The sequence below is a fragment of the Eleutherodactylus coqui genome, chromosome 2 (assembly GCF_035609145.1).
Source record: "Eleutherodactylus coqui strain aEleCoq1 chromosome 2, aEleCoq1.hap1, whole genome shotgun sequence".
NCBI classification, from domain to species: domain Eukaryota; kingdom Metazoa; phylum Chordata; class Amphibia; order Anura; family Eleutherodactylidae; genus Eleutherodactylus; species Eleutherodactylus coqui.
Genome location: NC_089838.1, coordinates 173,796,744 through 173,809,517, shown reverse-complemented (window position 1 = coordinate 173,809,517; position 12,774 = coordinate 173,796,744). Strand labels below are relative to the sequence as shown.

Sequence of the window (12,774 nt, the reverse complement as noted above, 5' to 3'; positions counted from 1 at the left end):
TGAACACTGTGTATGTGGGAAAGGGTTAAAACGCTCCTGCCTTCTCCTCTGGGTGATCAGCTGCTATATGCTTCTGATTTATTGCAGAAGCAGGGGCTTTAAAGCCCCTTCCCGTTGTATTTTTTTTAACACTATTGGCTGGGTTTAAAGGACAGGGCCAAGCACTGTAAAGTTACAGTGCTTGGTCCCCCCCCCCCCCCCCCCCCAAAAAAAAAAAAAAGTGTCCATAGGCTTTAAGCCAGAATTGAGATCTCGCTTTGATATGCACCAAAAAAAACCAAAAAAACATTTGACTTTAGTTGTGTGCTATGTAGTATAGAACTGTAAAAAAGCTTTAATGTGAAGCTGTCAAAGAGGAAGCAACTGAATTTTTATAATAGTAGCTGTAAATAATTTAGAATAAACCTTAACATGTAAAAAGGAAAACAAAAACCCCTAGTACATTTTAACATGGCTAAAATGTAAAGATAACAAAAATTTGTTATACACTTAAATTCTGTGCTCTACCAACCTCCCCCAAAGTTCTATTTCTTACTAAAGCAATGATACAAACACCCAACACAGGTCACACGATCACAGGACACATGCTCACGCCCATCGTTATACACAGTGTCATAGCAGGCAGTCCCAGTAATTTTATGATTGCGGCAGCTAGCCAAGTAGATTACAATTTAGTCTTTTCAAGTTTTAGCCAAGTTAAAAATTCAAATGTTTTAGACCTCTATAAGGGCCCTTTCACACGGGTATATTTTTCATCAGTCTTTTGTGAGCCAAAAGCAGGACTGGATCCAAAACAGAAGAAATGCAACTCTTTCTATTATACTTTCTCTCTATGTGTTTCACTATAGACTCTTTCAGTGTAAGAGCCCTTAGTCCCACAGCACCTCTTCAGCAATTCCCTCACAGTAGACAAAATTAGCCTTAAAAATTGATGATCTACAACTACCCCCTTTGAATTGGGGTGGGTAGATGAAGTCAACTTTATTTGCTAAAGTACAGTATACTAGACTGTAGCATCCTTAGACATAGTTGGGATGGATACCTTAAAGCAGTTTTTCCCAACTCCAGTCCTCAAGGAGCCCCAACAGGTCATGTTTTCAGGATTTTCTCAGTATTGCATATGTGATGTAGTTATTGTCTATGCCTCAGACATTACCACAGGTCTTCTTACTATAGGCTGAAAACATTGACCTGTTGAGGGGGTCCTGAGGACTGGATTTAAGAAACACTGCCAAAAAAAAAAAAAAAAAATCCATCACAGTTCAGTCCTTAAAAAGTAGGTGGAACGAAACAGAAATACCTTTGGTTTCCATTTGACCACTTAAAGCCTAGAGTTCTGTCCAGGGCTCCATCTGAACTCAAGTTTTCGGCAGTTCATACAGAACCTCAGCATAGAATGGATGGACACACTACAGTGCAGTAAGAGACCAGCCTTTTACTAGTGATTATTTGCTTGAGCTTTGAAGTACCAAGATCATTAAGTATCAAGAATTAGAGCTATGAAACCTGGTCTTTGACCAGTCTATAAATCAAGCCGATTCACTAGCGACAGGTTCAACTTACAACAGTAAGACTAAAATACTGCTTTACAGTTTGTACATATTCCAAGACTTTGAAATCCCCCTCTCCCCAAAAAGTGCATTCATTTACAATGGGAAGGTACAGTTTTATTGTCTCATACTTTATAGGGCACTGTATAGCTTTATTACGTTATAGTAAATTTGACAAAGGATAGAAATTTTGAAACCTCACATTCCACAAAGTTTCAGGAATGTAAATATCAGGGCACTCGGCTTTCCAATATCTTAAGACACGAGTCTACAAAAAAAAAAATTAATCCGTGTAACAGTGCAGAGAAGTATATTATATATACAGACAAAATGCATTTGAACAACTACATAAAATAAATTATATGAACATATACACGTCTTGCAGTCCATTTTATTTAGTAGAAATCAACGGGTATAAATTATGAATGGTATAAGGAATCAAAGAGGAAACCGATGAGGTTTGTGAACACGAAGGCCGGCTTCTATGCAGAAGAGAACACTGCAAACATCCTTCTCTTATCACTTACGACAGGCAAGAAACCTATGGCAGAACTTTGCAGTAGCTGAATGCACAGGTTACCCATGCCTGGCCTAGGTGATAGACAGCAATTAACATTCTTGGTGTTAAGTGTTTCTGGCCAAGTGTTTGACAAGTAAAACACTAGTAAGGCTACATTCACATGGGGAAGCATGATAAGAAACAACCAAAATTTGCGCTTTCCAACGTGCATTTTTCACACCGATGGAAGGCATCGTTGAATGAAAAATACCTCGCAGCGCATCTGTGCGATTGCGATCCTCAGGCACGTGTTTCACGCACGTCTGGAGGATTGCAAGTGTTTCCCGTTGATTTTAATAGCCTTCAGGCGCTATTACACGAGCGCTAGCAGCAGCCCCTAGGGCTCACGTTTTCCCAACTACTGCCACACAGCACTTGCATTCATAGGCGCCACCTTGCAATTGTCAGGAAACATGAGTGCTAGAGGCCGTTGCTAGTGCTCTTGTAATCGCGCCCCTACACCTGTTTTACTGGCAATTGCTGTACTGCATGTGGACCTGCAACCTGAAACAACTGCAAATCCAGATGCAGCCAAGCAATTGGGAGTCAATCATGAGGATGCAACATCCCAACAGTGTAAAACAAGAGAATTTTTGGGTGTGACAAGACATAGGGTGCCATTTATTGGAGAATTAAACAGTGATTGTACTATTAAAAGAAAAAAATGGATTGCAGAGATGGTTTAGTGTGTGCCCATAGTAATGCCTAATCAATCACCTTCTATCATGATATATACAGTGAAAGCAGCAGAGTTCTCCCTTCATCTCAATATGTTTCACATACAAAAATAGCAGATAGGGAACTTTAGATGTACTTATTAAAATAGGTTATACTTTTATGGGATGATTATTAAAAAGCACTAGCAAAAAGAAAAACCACCACAAGTAGCAAAACAAATGTACACTCAACTTTAAAAGGAATGAAATCTATCTTTAGGCATTTCCTTCCATGACCAAGGGGCCAAACTTAACAGTGCATGGGATCGAGGGTTAGGGTTACAGATCCTGTCTGCAGGTAAGGGTTGTACATGGAAGAGATGAAAATTGATTTATCTAAACATACCTTATTGAACAAACACTCACTCCTCTGTCGGGATATGTGATTATAGAGCACCTGCTCAATTATAGTACATACTAATAAAACTATGGAAAAAATACTTATTGGGCATGTTTGTGGTGACCGATTGCCATAAATGGGGTTGTATAATGCCAAAAGTATGTTGCTACCAATAATTATACCCAGATATGATCTTTTAAATAACAGTTTCAGCCAAAATGTGGCCACTTTAACATAACTTCAATACAGACAAGACGCTTTGCATTTCAGATCAGGTGCACAACACACAATCTGACAAGACTACATACTTTAAAGGGCCACTCTGGCAAAAACATTTTTCCATTCCTGCCCCCCTCACCTGATTGCCTGTGACACTCTGGGAGGTCTCCTATGTACGGTATATTGCAGCCACCTTTACGCAGTGCAACCCTGTCTGAGAGTTAAAAAAAATCTCACTCAAATCAATCCCATGATGCATTAGCTAGGGGCTGTACCATTTCTATCTACTGGTAGACCGTTTGTACTTATGGTCTGTAGTTTAGTATTAGTCAGGAGGATGAGCTGTGATCTCCTCCATTACAGGTGTGTGACAGGAGCTGTGAGATAGTTGCAAGTTACTAACAGGAGTGTCAGCAGTTTCTGTGGTAGGATTCATACAACAGCATAAGACTATAAAACATCACACATAAACCTAAGGATATCTGAGCTGGTCGGAATTGAGATCACATGACCATCTGATGAAAGGCTGGTTGTTTCAGAAAGCAAGGAATAATTCCTAGTAACACTAGCTCACATATACACTAGGGGATAGCTGTATGGAGGGGGAAAAAAAATAAAAAATCAGAGTGGCCCTTTAAGGTATTCTGAGATGAGCGATCAAAGGATGATATTTGTAGCCATTGTGTTGGCCTCTAAACCCTGTAGACAATACACCTTGTCCTAAAAGTGAATTATCACAAAATATCCAGTGCAGAATAATGTGCCAGTGTATATGGTCATGTGTACCACGTGTCTATTAATGCAGAGATCTTTCCTTCCAAAACAATAACTGAGGTGGCCTATACAATGACAGCTTAGGAAAGTCCGCATAATAGGACACTCATTTTTATCAAATGCACAACTCCTAGAAAACAAAGGCAAATTAGGTGAAAATCAAAGTTAAAACAATGAAAATAGACTCTTCAAATAGAAAAATACATCAAAATGCCACATAAATGTGTAAAATACATTAAAAATAAGCAGAAGGAATTAATTTACTGCAGAACTTTTATAGATCCATGGTAGCTTATAGGGGTTTGTCGTTTCTAGTTAAATGCAGCCCATAATTGTTTTATTCATTCATTTTTTTAACAAATGCAAAAAAAAAAAAAAGTTCATCTCTTCCCAGATATTTCAGGACTGATGTTAGAATAGAATTCTATGTTCACCTCAGTAAAGTGTTCAGTCTATGTGGTGACAAGTAGAGAAGAGTCTGGAGCTTCAGAAGCATCAGAGAAGATGCTGAGCAAGCGATGGAAGGCAGCATTATCGTAAGGCCACTTTCACGCGGCTGAGAAAGTGGTGTGGGATTTGTGCATAGTGAGACACACATATGAAAAACTCTTGCCTTTGAATAGGGTCATATATATACACATGAGCAATTTTTTCCCTGGAAAAATAAAAAAATTGCCACATGTTCAATCTTTGTACATTCCCTCAGAACGCCTTGCACATGGTTTTCAATGGGGCCAGCAAAAACATTGCACAGCTTGCACACTTCCATTGATTTCAATGGGCTTTTGCAGTGTGCAAATGTGCACAAAAACGAGGTTATGCCTCGTTTTGTGGGTTTTTTTGCGATCGCACATTGCAAGTAAAAAAACAAAACAAAAAGCTACACTCATGTGAACGCGCCATTGAAATCAATAGGTTCTATTCACTGCTCATGTGCGTAAAACTTGTGCGCATAATACGCTGTGCAGATACACTCGTGTGAATGAGCCTTTACTGAGGTAGACTGGCCAAAAAGGTTAGTCAGCAGTTGGCACTATTCTAACACTAGTCGTGGAATTACACATTTTTTAATAGTGTAAATAAAAAATGTATATGTTAATTATGGCTGGATTTAAATAAAATGTTTTTAGTAAGACAACCCCTTTAAAAAGGATGATTTCTATAAAAATTACTTTCCAAAAAGTGATTGTTATACTCTGTCAATATCTTAGCAGTATTTGATTATTTTTCTAACTTTTATAAAGGATTTCATTATTGCTGCAATTTTATTTTATTTTTTTTAAAAAAGAGGTGACAATTAAAAATCTCCCCGCTCCCCGACCTCAGGCTTTGGTTCTCAGTGTGGAAGGTCTCCGCAGCGTCACTAGTACATGATGGTAAACCGTTCAGATACTAAAGACTGGCTGATTCTTATTTCCTGCAGCTCCTGGAAGTGCTCATTAACCCTGCAGCTCCTGGAAGTGCTCATTAACCCTGCAGCTCCTGGAAGTGCTCATTAACCCTGCAGCTCCTGGAAGTGCTCATTAACCCTGCAGCTTTTTCCTCACAAAAACATGCAATGTGAAAGCGCTTTCCAGTTCCAGGATTAGCTTAGTTTGACCCCGTGATAGTGACATGCACTGCAGTGCTAGATCCATGCGGAATGGAAATACTGCAGATTTCTCTGGTGGCCTTTTGGCAGACTAATACAGCAGCACGCACACGAGGGGGAGATCTTAAAAACGGATTTCCTCCACATGTTATGGATTAGCCTAACTAATTTTGTGCAGAAAAATTCCGCAACAAATCAATGCTTTTTCCCCCATAATTGAATTTAATAGTTTGCAGTCAAATTCGTGTTTTACCGATTTTGGTGTGGAGACACAGGTAATCCACAAGTAAGGATTTTATGCCAATCGTTAATTTTTTTTCTGGCTTTTTGCAGGATAATCCGTAATGCCTAATCTGCGCAATTTGATCCAAGTTTGTTTTTTGGATATCTGTTCCAGAAATCTTCCACAGGAAATCCAGCCCTTGTGGATCTATATACATGGGGCACAGTTTGCAGAAAATTCTTCAACGGTCCCATTCACCTCAAGTAGAGTGGCAGAAATCCATGTGCTTGCTGTTAAAACAATTGCATTTTAGGTGAATAAGACAGATTTTCAGGCACAGAAATTTCTACAACAAATCTGCTGCGTGTGAATAGACCCTAGAAGTTTAGGGCAATTTTTTTCTACATTTATACTCCTCTACTTAAGTTTAGTCTGACATTGCTTTACAGTTTGAGATGCAGCAAAAATGATACTTACAGATTTTAGTTAGTACACAGTACAAATTTTATGAATTACCTGCAAGAGAAACATAATAATCCCATGTGTGGATTTCTATTGAGCAAGAAATGCTTTGCCCATGCTCTTGTACTCAATCTAATACTCTACATCTGTACTACAAGTAGGACTATTCAGCTGACTGTAGAACACAATATATCAGACTGAACTTGAATATTTCAATACAAGTTACCTACTGCGTTTCCCTGAAAATAAGACACTGTCTTATATTAATTTTTGCCTCAAAATAGGCAGGGTCTTATTTTCAGGGGAATCTTTTAATACTCACCTACCAGCCGGCATTCAGGTTCCTAACACTGGTCTCAGTCACTGCTGCAGGCATATAGAGCAGTACTTCCTGGTAGCAGGGCTTGAATACCCCGCCTCCGGCAAGCTAATGCTCCGATTGGTTATTCGAGCAAAACGTCAGCCAATGAGTGCCAGTGCTCGATTAACCACTCACAGCCATTCATTGAATGGCTGTGAGTGGCTAATAGAGCTCATTTTCAGGGAAGGGCTTATATTTCAAGCCCCCCCACCCCCAAAAATCAGGGTAGGGCCTATTAATCAGGGAAACACTGTACAAGCCTTACAATAGGCCAGAAGCAGTATTTCGTGCATGCAATCTTTACTAACTCAAAGGTGACTTCATAATTACGGTGCGGGAGCCCATTTAAATTAGTCAAATACATAGATTTCTACAGCTAGATAAAAAAAAACCCCACGTCCAAACTGACTAAATAAAGTCAGTCTGTAATGTAACCGGATTCTGGAAATTACATGTTCTAAGGATTAGTGATCAATATAGCATTGTGCATTTGTATAACTGGTACACTATGCTAATACAGGGGGATTCAAAAAGAAAGCAGTTTCATTCTTACATGAATTGACATACAACAGCCCGAATGACATGAGAAGATCGAACTCCAAGTTGTTAATGCACCTTACAGGGGTTTGATCTGAATACGTTTGTGACATGGCAGATGTCCAGTCTCTAATCCAGTTCTGGCCAGATGTTTTCCAGCATACCCTCTATTGATTCCACTGCAGTGGAGATGTGGCGTTTTGGGAAGTCTACACGTTTTTCTTGCACCTTACACACGTTCCATGTAGGTGCTGTTGCTGAAACTAGAGTTCTATCTTTTCATGCCATTCCAGGTGTTGTATGTTAAGTCGTGTAGGAGTAAATCAGCTTTCCTTCTGCAGCGCTCTTTTTGAATCACCCTGTACAGCACATACAAAAGCAGTGGGTTTTAAAAACACACACCATTAAGATGTATTCACAGATGCTGATGCTTTAAGACACACTTAAGGCTAGCTATATATAGATATAGCTAGCTGTATAAGGCAAATAAAAAGTGATCTTGTAGATGGGCACAGTTTCATTTCTTGAGTTTATAAAATATATCTAGATGAGATGAGATCTATAAAGAATTACACTCCAATCATTGGAGAGTGAACTAAAAAAATACAATACATTGGCTTTGTACATTTGTGCTTGTAAAAAGAAAAAAAATATATATGTACAAGCACAGACATGGAACCGCTGAAGATTAAATATATTTTACAGTTTTCTGCTGTACAAAACAAAAGGAGAACCATGTATTATCTGAAGGAACACGTTCATTTCTTGTACTTTTAAGATATTGGCAGAGGGAAGCAATCTGGATAAAAGCATTGACAAACTTGCATAAAAATGGCAACACAAAGATAAAACTGACATACAAGTTTATACAATGTAAGTTATCTAAGATTTACATACAAAATGATATACAGAGGATTGCATCTACTGAATCTCTTCTTCAAGCTCTCTGTTCTTTAGTCCGGCATTGCTCCTTACATCATCAAACGAGTAACATGCAGTTATCTTGCCATTCTTAAACACTGTGCAGAGAAGATCCTGCATAAAAAGAACATTGTTAGGCCGCTTTCAGTCTGTTCTCAAAAACACAATTTTGTTGAGCTTTGTGAGCTCAGTTCCTGCTCCTGGCTCTTCCACCCCCCCCCCCCCCCCCCCCTGCAGATAAGGACGACGTATATCGGCTCGGCGTGAAAACAGAGCCGATATACATTCGTGTGAATCCAGCCTTACGCATGCAAAGTCTGCATGGACAATACGCAGTAAAGCGAACCAATTGATTTCAATGGGTTCGTTTACATGAGCGATTGTGTGCGCATTTAATTTGCACCCAAAAAAATGCAGCCTGTTCCATTTTCGTGTGTACTGCGCATGAAAATGGCACATGTGAGACTAATTAAACTTAATTACCCATTGAAATCAATGGGAGCATGCTTGCATGTTTTTTGCATACGCCTTTGTGAAGCTGACCTGTGTCTCGGCACATCCGTCAGTGTGCTGGACACTTGGTTTTCAGCCTACATCTCTCCTCTCTTGCACTTTTTAATCAGCCACTTTATGACAAACTTTGCTCTTTGTTCCTGTAGGTTCCTATCAGCTAATTTATGACCTTAGCAAAGGGAGATTAAGTGTCAGTCCAGCTTCACAGGCAGCTCTCCTATTGAGACTTAGCCTGGAGTGTCTATAGAAGCTGCAGAAGGCAGAATGTGCAAAACTGGAAAAGTGATTGTCAGCTCAAAATATATGCATTTAAAAAACTGAAAATTATAAAGTTTGCCCCCCAAAAAGGTATACATAGCCCTTAAAAGGGGGTTTTCTGTTTCCCTGGCTATACCTGGACTACCAAGAGTACTTAGTATGGGATATAAAACAAGCAGAAGGCATGTGTAAGATGGGACTTATGTCGGGAACCGAAGTCCTGATCCTAGTTCCCCCTACCGTCTTTCATAGTTTGGAAGTTAATTGTTTTGTTTTTATTGTGAAATTTCTTTATTGCGCCGCCTGCGAGGGGAATTTTCTAGCTGATCAGCATGTAATACTTTGCTTATCTTTTTTTCCAGTTAGAACAGTTGAAAGTAAAAAGGGGTTTTCCATGCAAAATACTATCGATCATCTATCTGAAGAATAGGTCATCAATACTTGATGGTCCGGGGACTGCTGCTCGGACCATAGCCAATCACCTGAGCGGATGCCTGCTGTCAGCGAAGCTACACACAGGGGTCAGAGTAGAAGCTGCTGCTCAGACCTTTGGGTAGCAGCCAACATCTGTAACTGCAAGTGCAGCAGTCACTGATGGGAGTTGTGCCTACAGTTACAAGCCCTGGCCTCTACACCGGGGTCAGAGCAGTAGTCTTCTCTCCGTCCTCTATGTACAGCAGTGCTGACTGTGGGTGCCTAATCATTAGTACTTAGGCATACAAAAGTAAACCGCAAAAGCAAGTAAAAACACGGCCATTTTAAGTTCACCGACATTAAATCGATGACTCGAAATAGTGCAGCACACTGCCATTTCATCCGGGATTTTCTGCTGGAGGTCCTAAATGAAACCTCTCATGCAGATGTGAATGGGCCCTTAATCATTAGCCATAGTTACATACATTCTAAACAGATTGTTTAGTACAACTTCAGAATAGTCAAATTTTAAAGGGCAAGTATCAGAAAATGACAAAATAACCTAATTGTTGATTAGAATTTTAAACATATCTGTTTTACATTTTTGGTTGGCATATTTCAAGATTTATTTTTTTATGTGCAAAGATTTATTTTTTTATGTGCAAAGTAATAAAAAAAAAAAAAAAGCTTTCAGATTGGTCACTCCAGCAGCCCCCATAGGCTGACCCTGTCTTTATAACCATCTTGCCAGCTTTTGTCTTATAGACTGGGGAAGAACTAGTCATCTCGTTATCATTTGATAGGGTGGGACTTAAATGTCAGTGCTAGATTACTAAAATGGATAGACATGGCAGCACTATACACATGCACTACTGCCCATACATCACTAACACCTCCATACAGTATATATCTAATGTGTATGGCTATCTTAATGCACCTGTCAGACACAAGAACCTGAGGATACTAGTTTGCCCAAGGGAACAAGCTAGTAATGTAATCACCAGTTTGCGCAGCCTGTTTAGACTGCATGATTCTCGCTAAGAAATCGTGCATCTCTCGCTCCGGGTGTCAAATTCCTATGTGAAACACTGAGCAATCTGTTAAAACTACTCAGGAACTGCACGAGCCAGCGATGATTTTTATGCCAACTGAAAAACCACCAAGAACCTCATGATTCTCGTTAGTCGTTCAGTTGTTGGCTTGCGTTTAAACTGAATTATCATCGTGTCTAAATGCAGCATAAGATTGTATGCATCTCTCCGGTCTCAGGTGGAGCGGGCCGTACTCCATCTCTTTTTAGGCACTGGAAAAATCCACGACATCTTTGTTAATCATGTCCTATTTCAGCCGTCATAAAGCAAACATCCTATTGCACCATTCTCTTACTGCTAGATTTCTGTAAAATACATTTATGTAGGCCGGTATAGGCAACTGTTCTAAGGATATACATTTTTTACTTTACTTACTGGTCCATATTCTTCTAGATCACCCTTGCCTTCTTCGAGAGTGACAAACTCATTTGTGGGGGTTCTATGGAGAGACAGTCGCCCCTTCTTCGATCTTTTGTTTGGATCAGCCACAGGATCTTTAAATACATTTACCTGCAGGAACATAAATGAAGCACACCTTTGCATTAAACACATCACATTTATAGAAGTTGTTAAATTTATGATATACTAGATTATCCAGTTTATCTACATACCCCAAGGCCGTTGGTCACAACGTAGCTGCACTTAAATGAGCAGTTTAATAGGTCTCGGGTAAGTTTCTGTAAGAGAGCGCCTCCAGATCCAAAAGCAATGTTCTCAATACTCCATTTATGCTTCTTCATTCCCTCTACAATCTGAAAAGAACATAAAATTATTCAAATACATTATAGTATATATCCATTTTATTAAGGGCGGCTTCTGACGACCATACATCGGCCAGGTATTCACGCTGGCCGATATACGGCGCGTCTCTCTACAGGGGGAGGAGGCTGGAAGAGACGGGAGCAGTGCTTTGAGCTCCCGCCCCCTCTCTGCCTCCTCTCCACTATTTACAATGAGGAGGCGAGATGGGGGCAGGGCTAAGTTTCAGGAATAGATTTGCCCCCATCCCGCCTCCCCTCATTACAAATAGTGCAGAGGGGTGGAGAGTTGGCAGAGAGGGGGCGGGAGCTCAGAGCACTGCTCCCCGCTCTTCCAGCCTCCTCCCCCTGCAGAAAGGGACGCCGTATATCGGCTGGGCGTGAATACGCGGCCGATATACGGTCGTCTGAATAAGCCCTAAAACTTATTTTTTAATTGAGATGGCACTCTTGAGATTACAAATTCCAATGTTTATCCTTGCCTTGTAATACTGTTCAAATTTGAAAAATTTTAGATACCGCCTTTTTTTTAGTGCAGGGAATAGTTCTAAGCGTGACGCAAATGAAGTTTAAAACACAATTCCCAAATACAACCCCCAAATAAAACCAGTTTAGGATTTAAATAAAATGTTGTTAATGACATAATACTACAGTATTTTCTAACCAATCTGTCCAGTATCTGTAATATAGCCTTCACCTCTTGCAGAGTGTTTATATCCACACCGTCTCCTTGTATTACACGAATGTAGGGTGGCAAAACTTTGTAACCTCTTGAATTTTCATGCAGAGGGAATTTTTTTCCTAAAATCTCCAGCACCTAGAAATCGAAGATGCAACTTTAAAACCAAAAAAATGCAACTAAAATATGTGCACCGCAAAGGGCCCCACATGTACTGTATAAAGTCATGCAAGATGACAAACTACACGTGGAACGTTTAGAATGCAGGGAAATAGAATTCAATCTTACCTTTAAGACTGTATCAAGGGGATCTCCAGAATCTGGTCGAATTATCAAAGGAGCATCGGCACTTCTTGATTCTATTAAGCTCCTTAAATCTTCTCCCCAAATTTTCTCACAGGCATTGTAAATATCATAACTATCGCTGACCACAGAAACTGGTACCGAAGAGAACTGTGTTACAATGTGCCTAAAAGCATCCTTCTCGTGGTCTTTTCCCCATGCAGTAATTGTACTGTAATATGTAGATATAAAATAAATGTAAGTACATAATAGGATATTAAGGTTAAGGCTTTCCTTGCCAATGATTCTCGCCTCTCAGTTTGGCTGCTTATTGACTCCCTAACCCAGATGTTTGCCAGTATCAAATAAGTCACTCATGCCACACTCCAAAGAAATGTACATATTTAAACACTGTCCCCATCCTCCATACCAAATCTGTAGCGTTAAATATGCAGAGTGCTTTTCTAACGTTAATCATGTGCTACACTTTTATTCGACAGTCTTCTGTAATAATAGTTCTCTATAT

At 39.8% G+C, this 12,774-nt stretch overlaps 1 protein-coding gene across 2 annotated transcripts in view; it reads right to left on the bottom strand.

Annotated features, from left to right (window-relative positions):
• Positions 1-494: 494 nt before the first annotated feature.
• Positions 495-12,774, bottom strand: part of NAMPT (nicotinamide phosphoribosyltransferase) — a 53,239-nt gene continuing 40,959 nt past the window's right edge. For both annotated transcript variants that reach the window (XM_066591947.1, XM_066591946.1), the window contains 5 exons: positions 12,255-12,480; positions 11,985-12,104; positions 11,141-11,281; positions 10,905-11,039; positions 495-8,367 (listed from right to left, as the gene is read on the bottom strand). In XM_066591947.1, the coding sequence (XP_066448044.1) occupies positions 8,254-8,367; positions 10,905-11,039; positions 11,141-11,281; positions 11,985-12,104; positions 12,255-12,480 (736 nt within the window). In that variant the 3' untranslated portion in view covers positions 495-8,253. The remainder of the gene's footprint in view (positions 8,368-10,904; positions 11,040-11,140; positions 11,282-11,984; positions 12,105-12,254; positions 12,481-12,774) is intronic.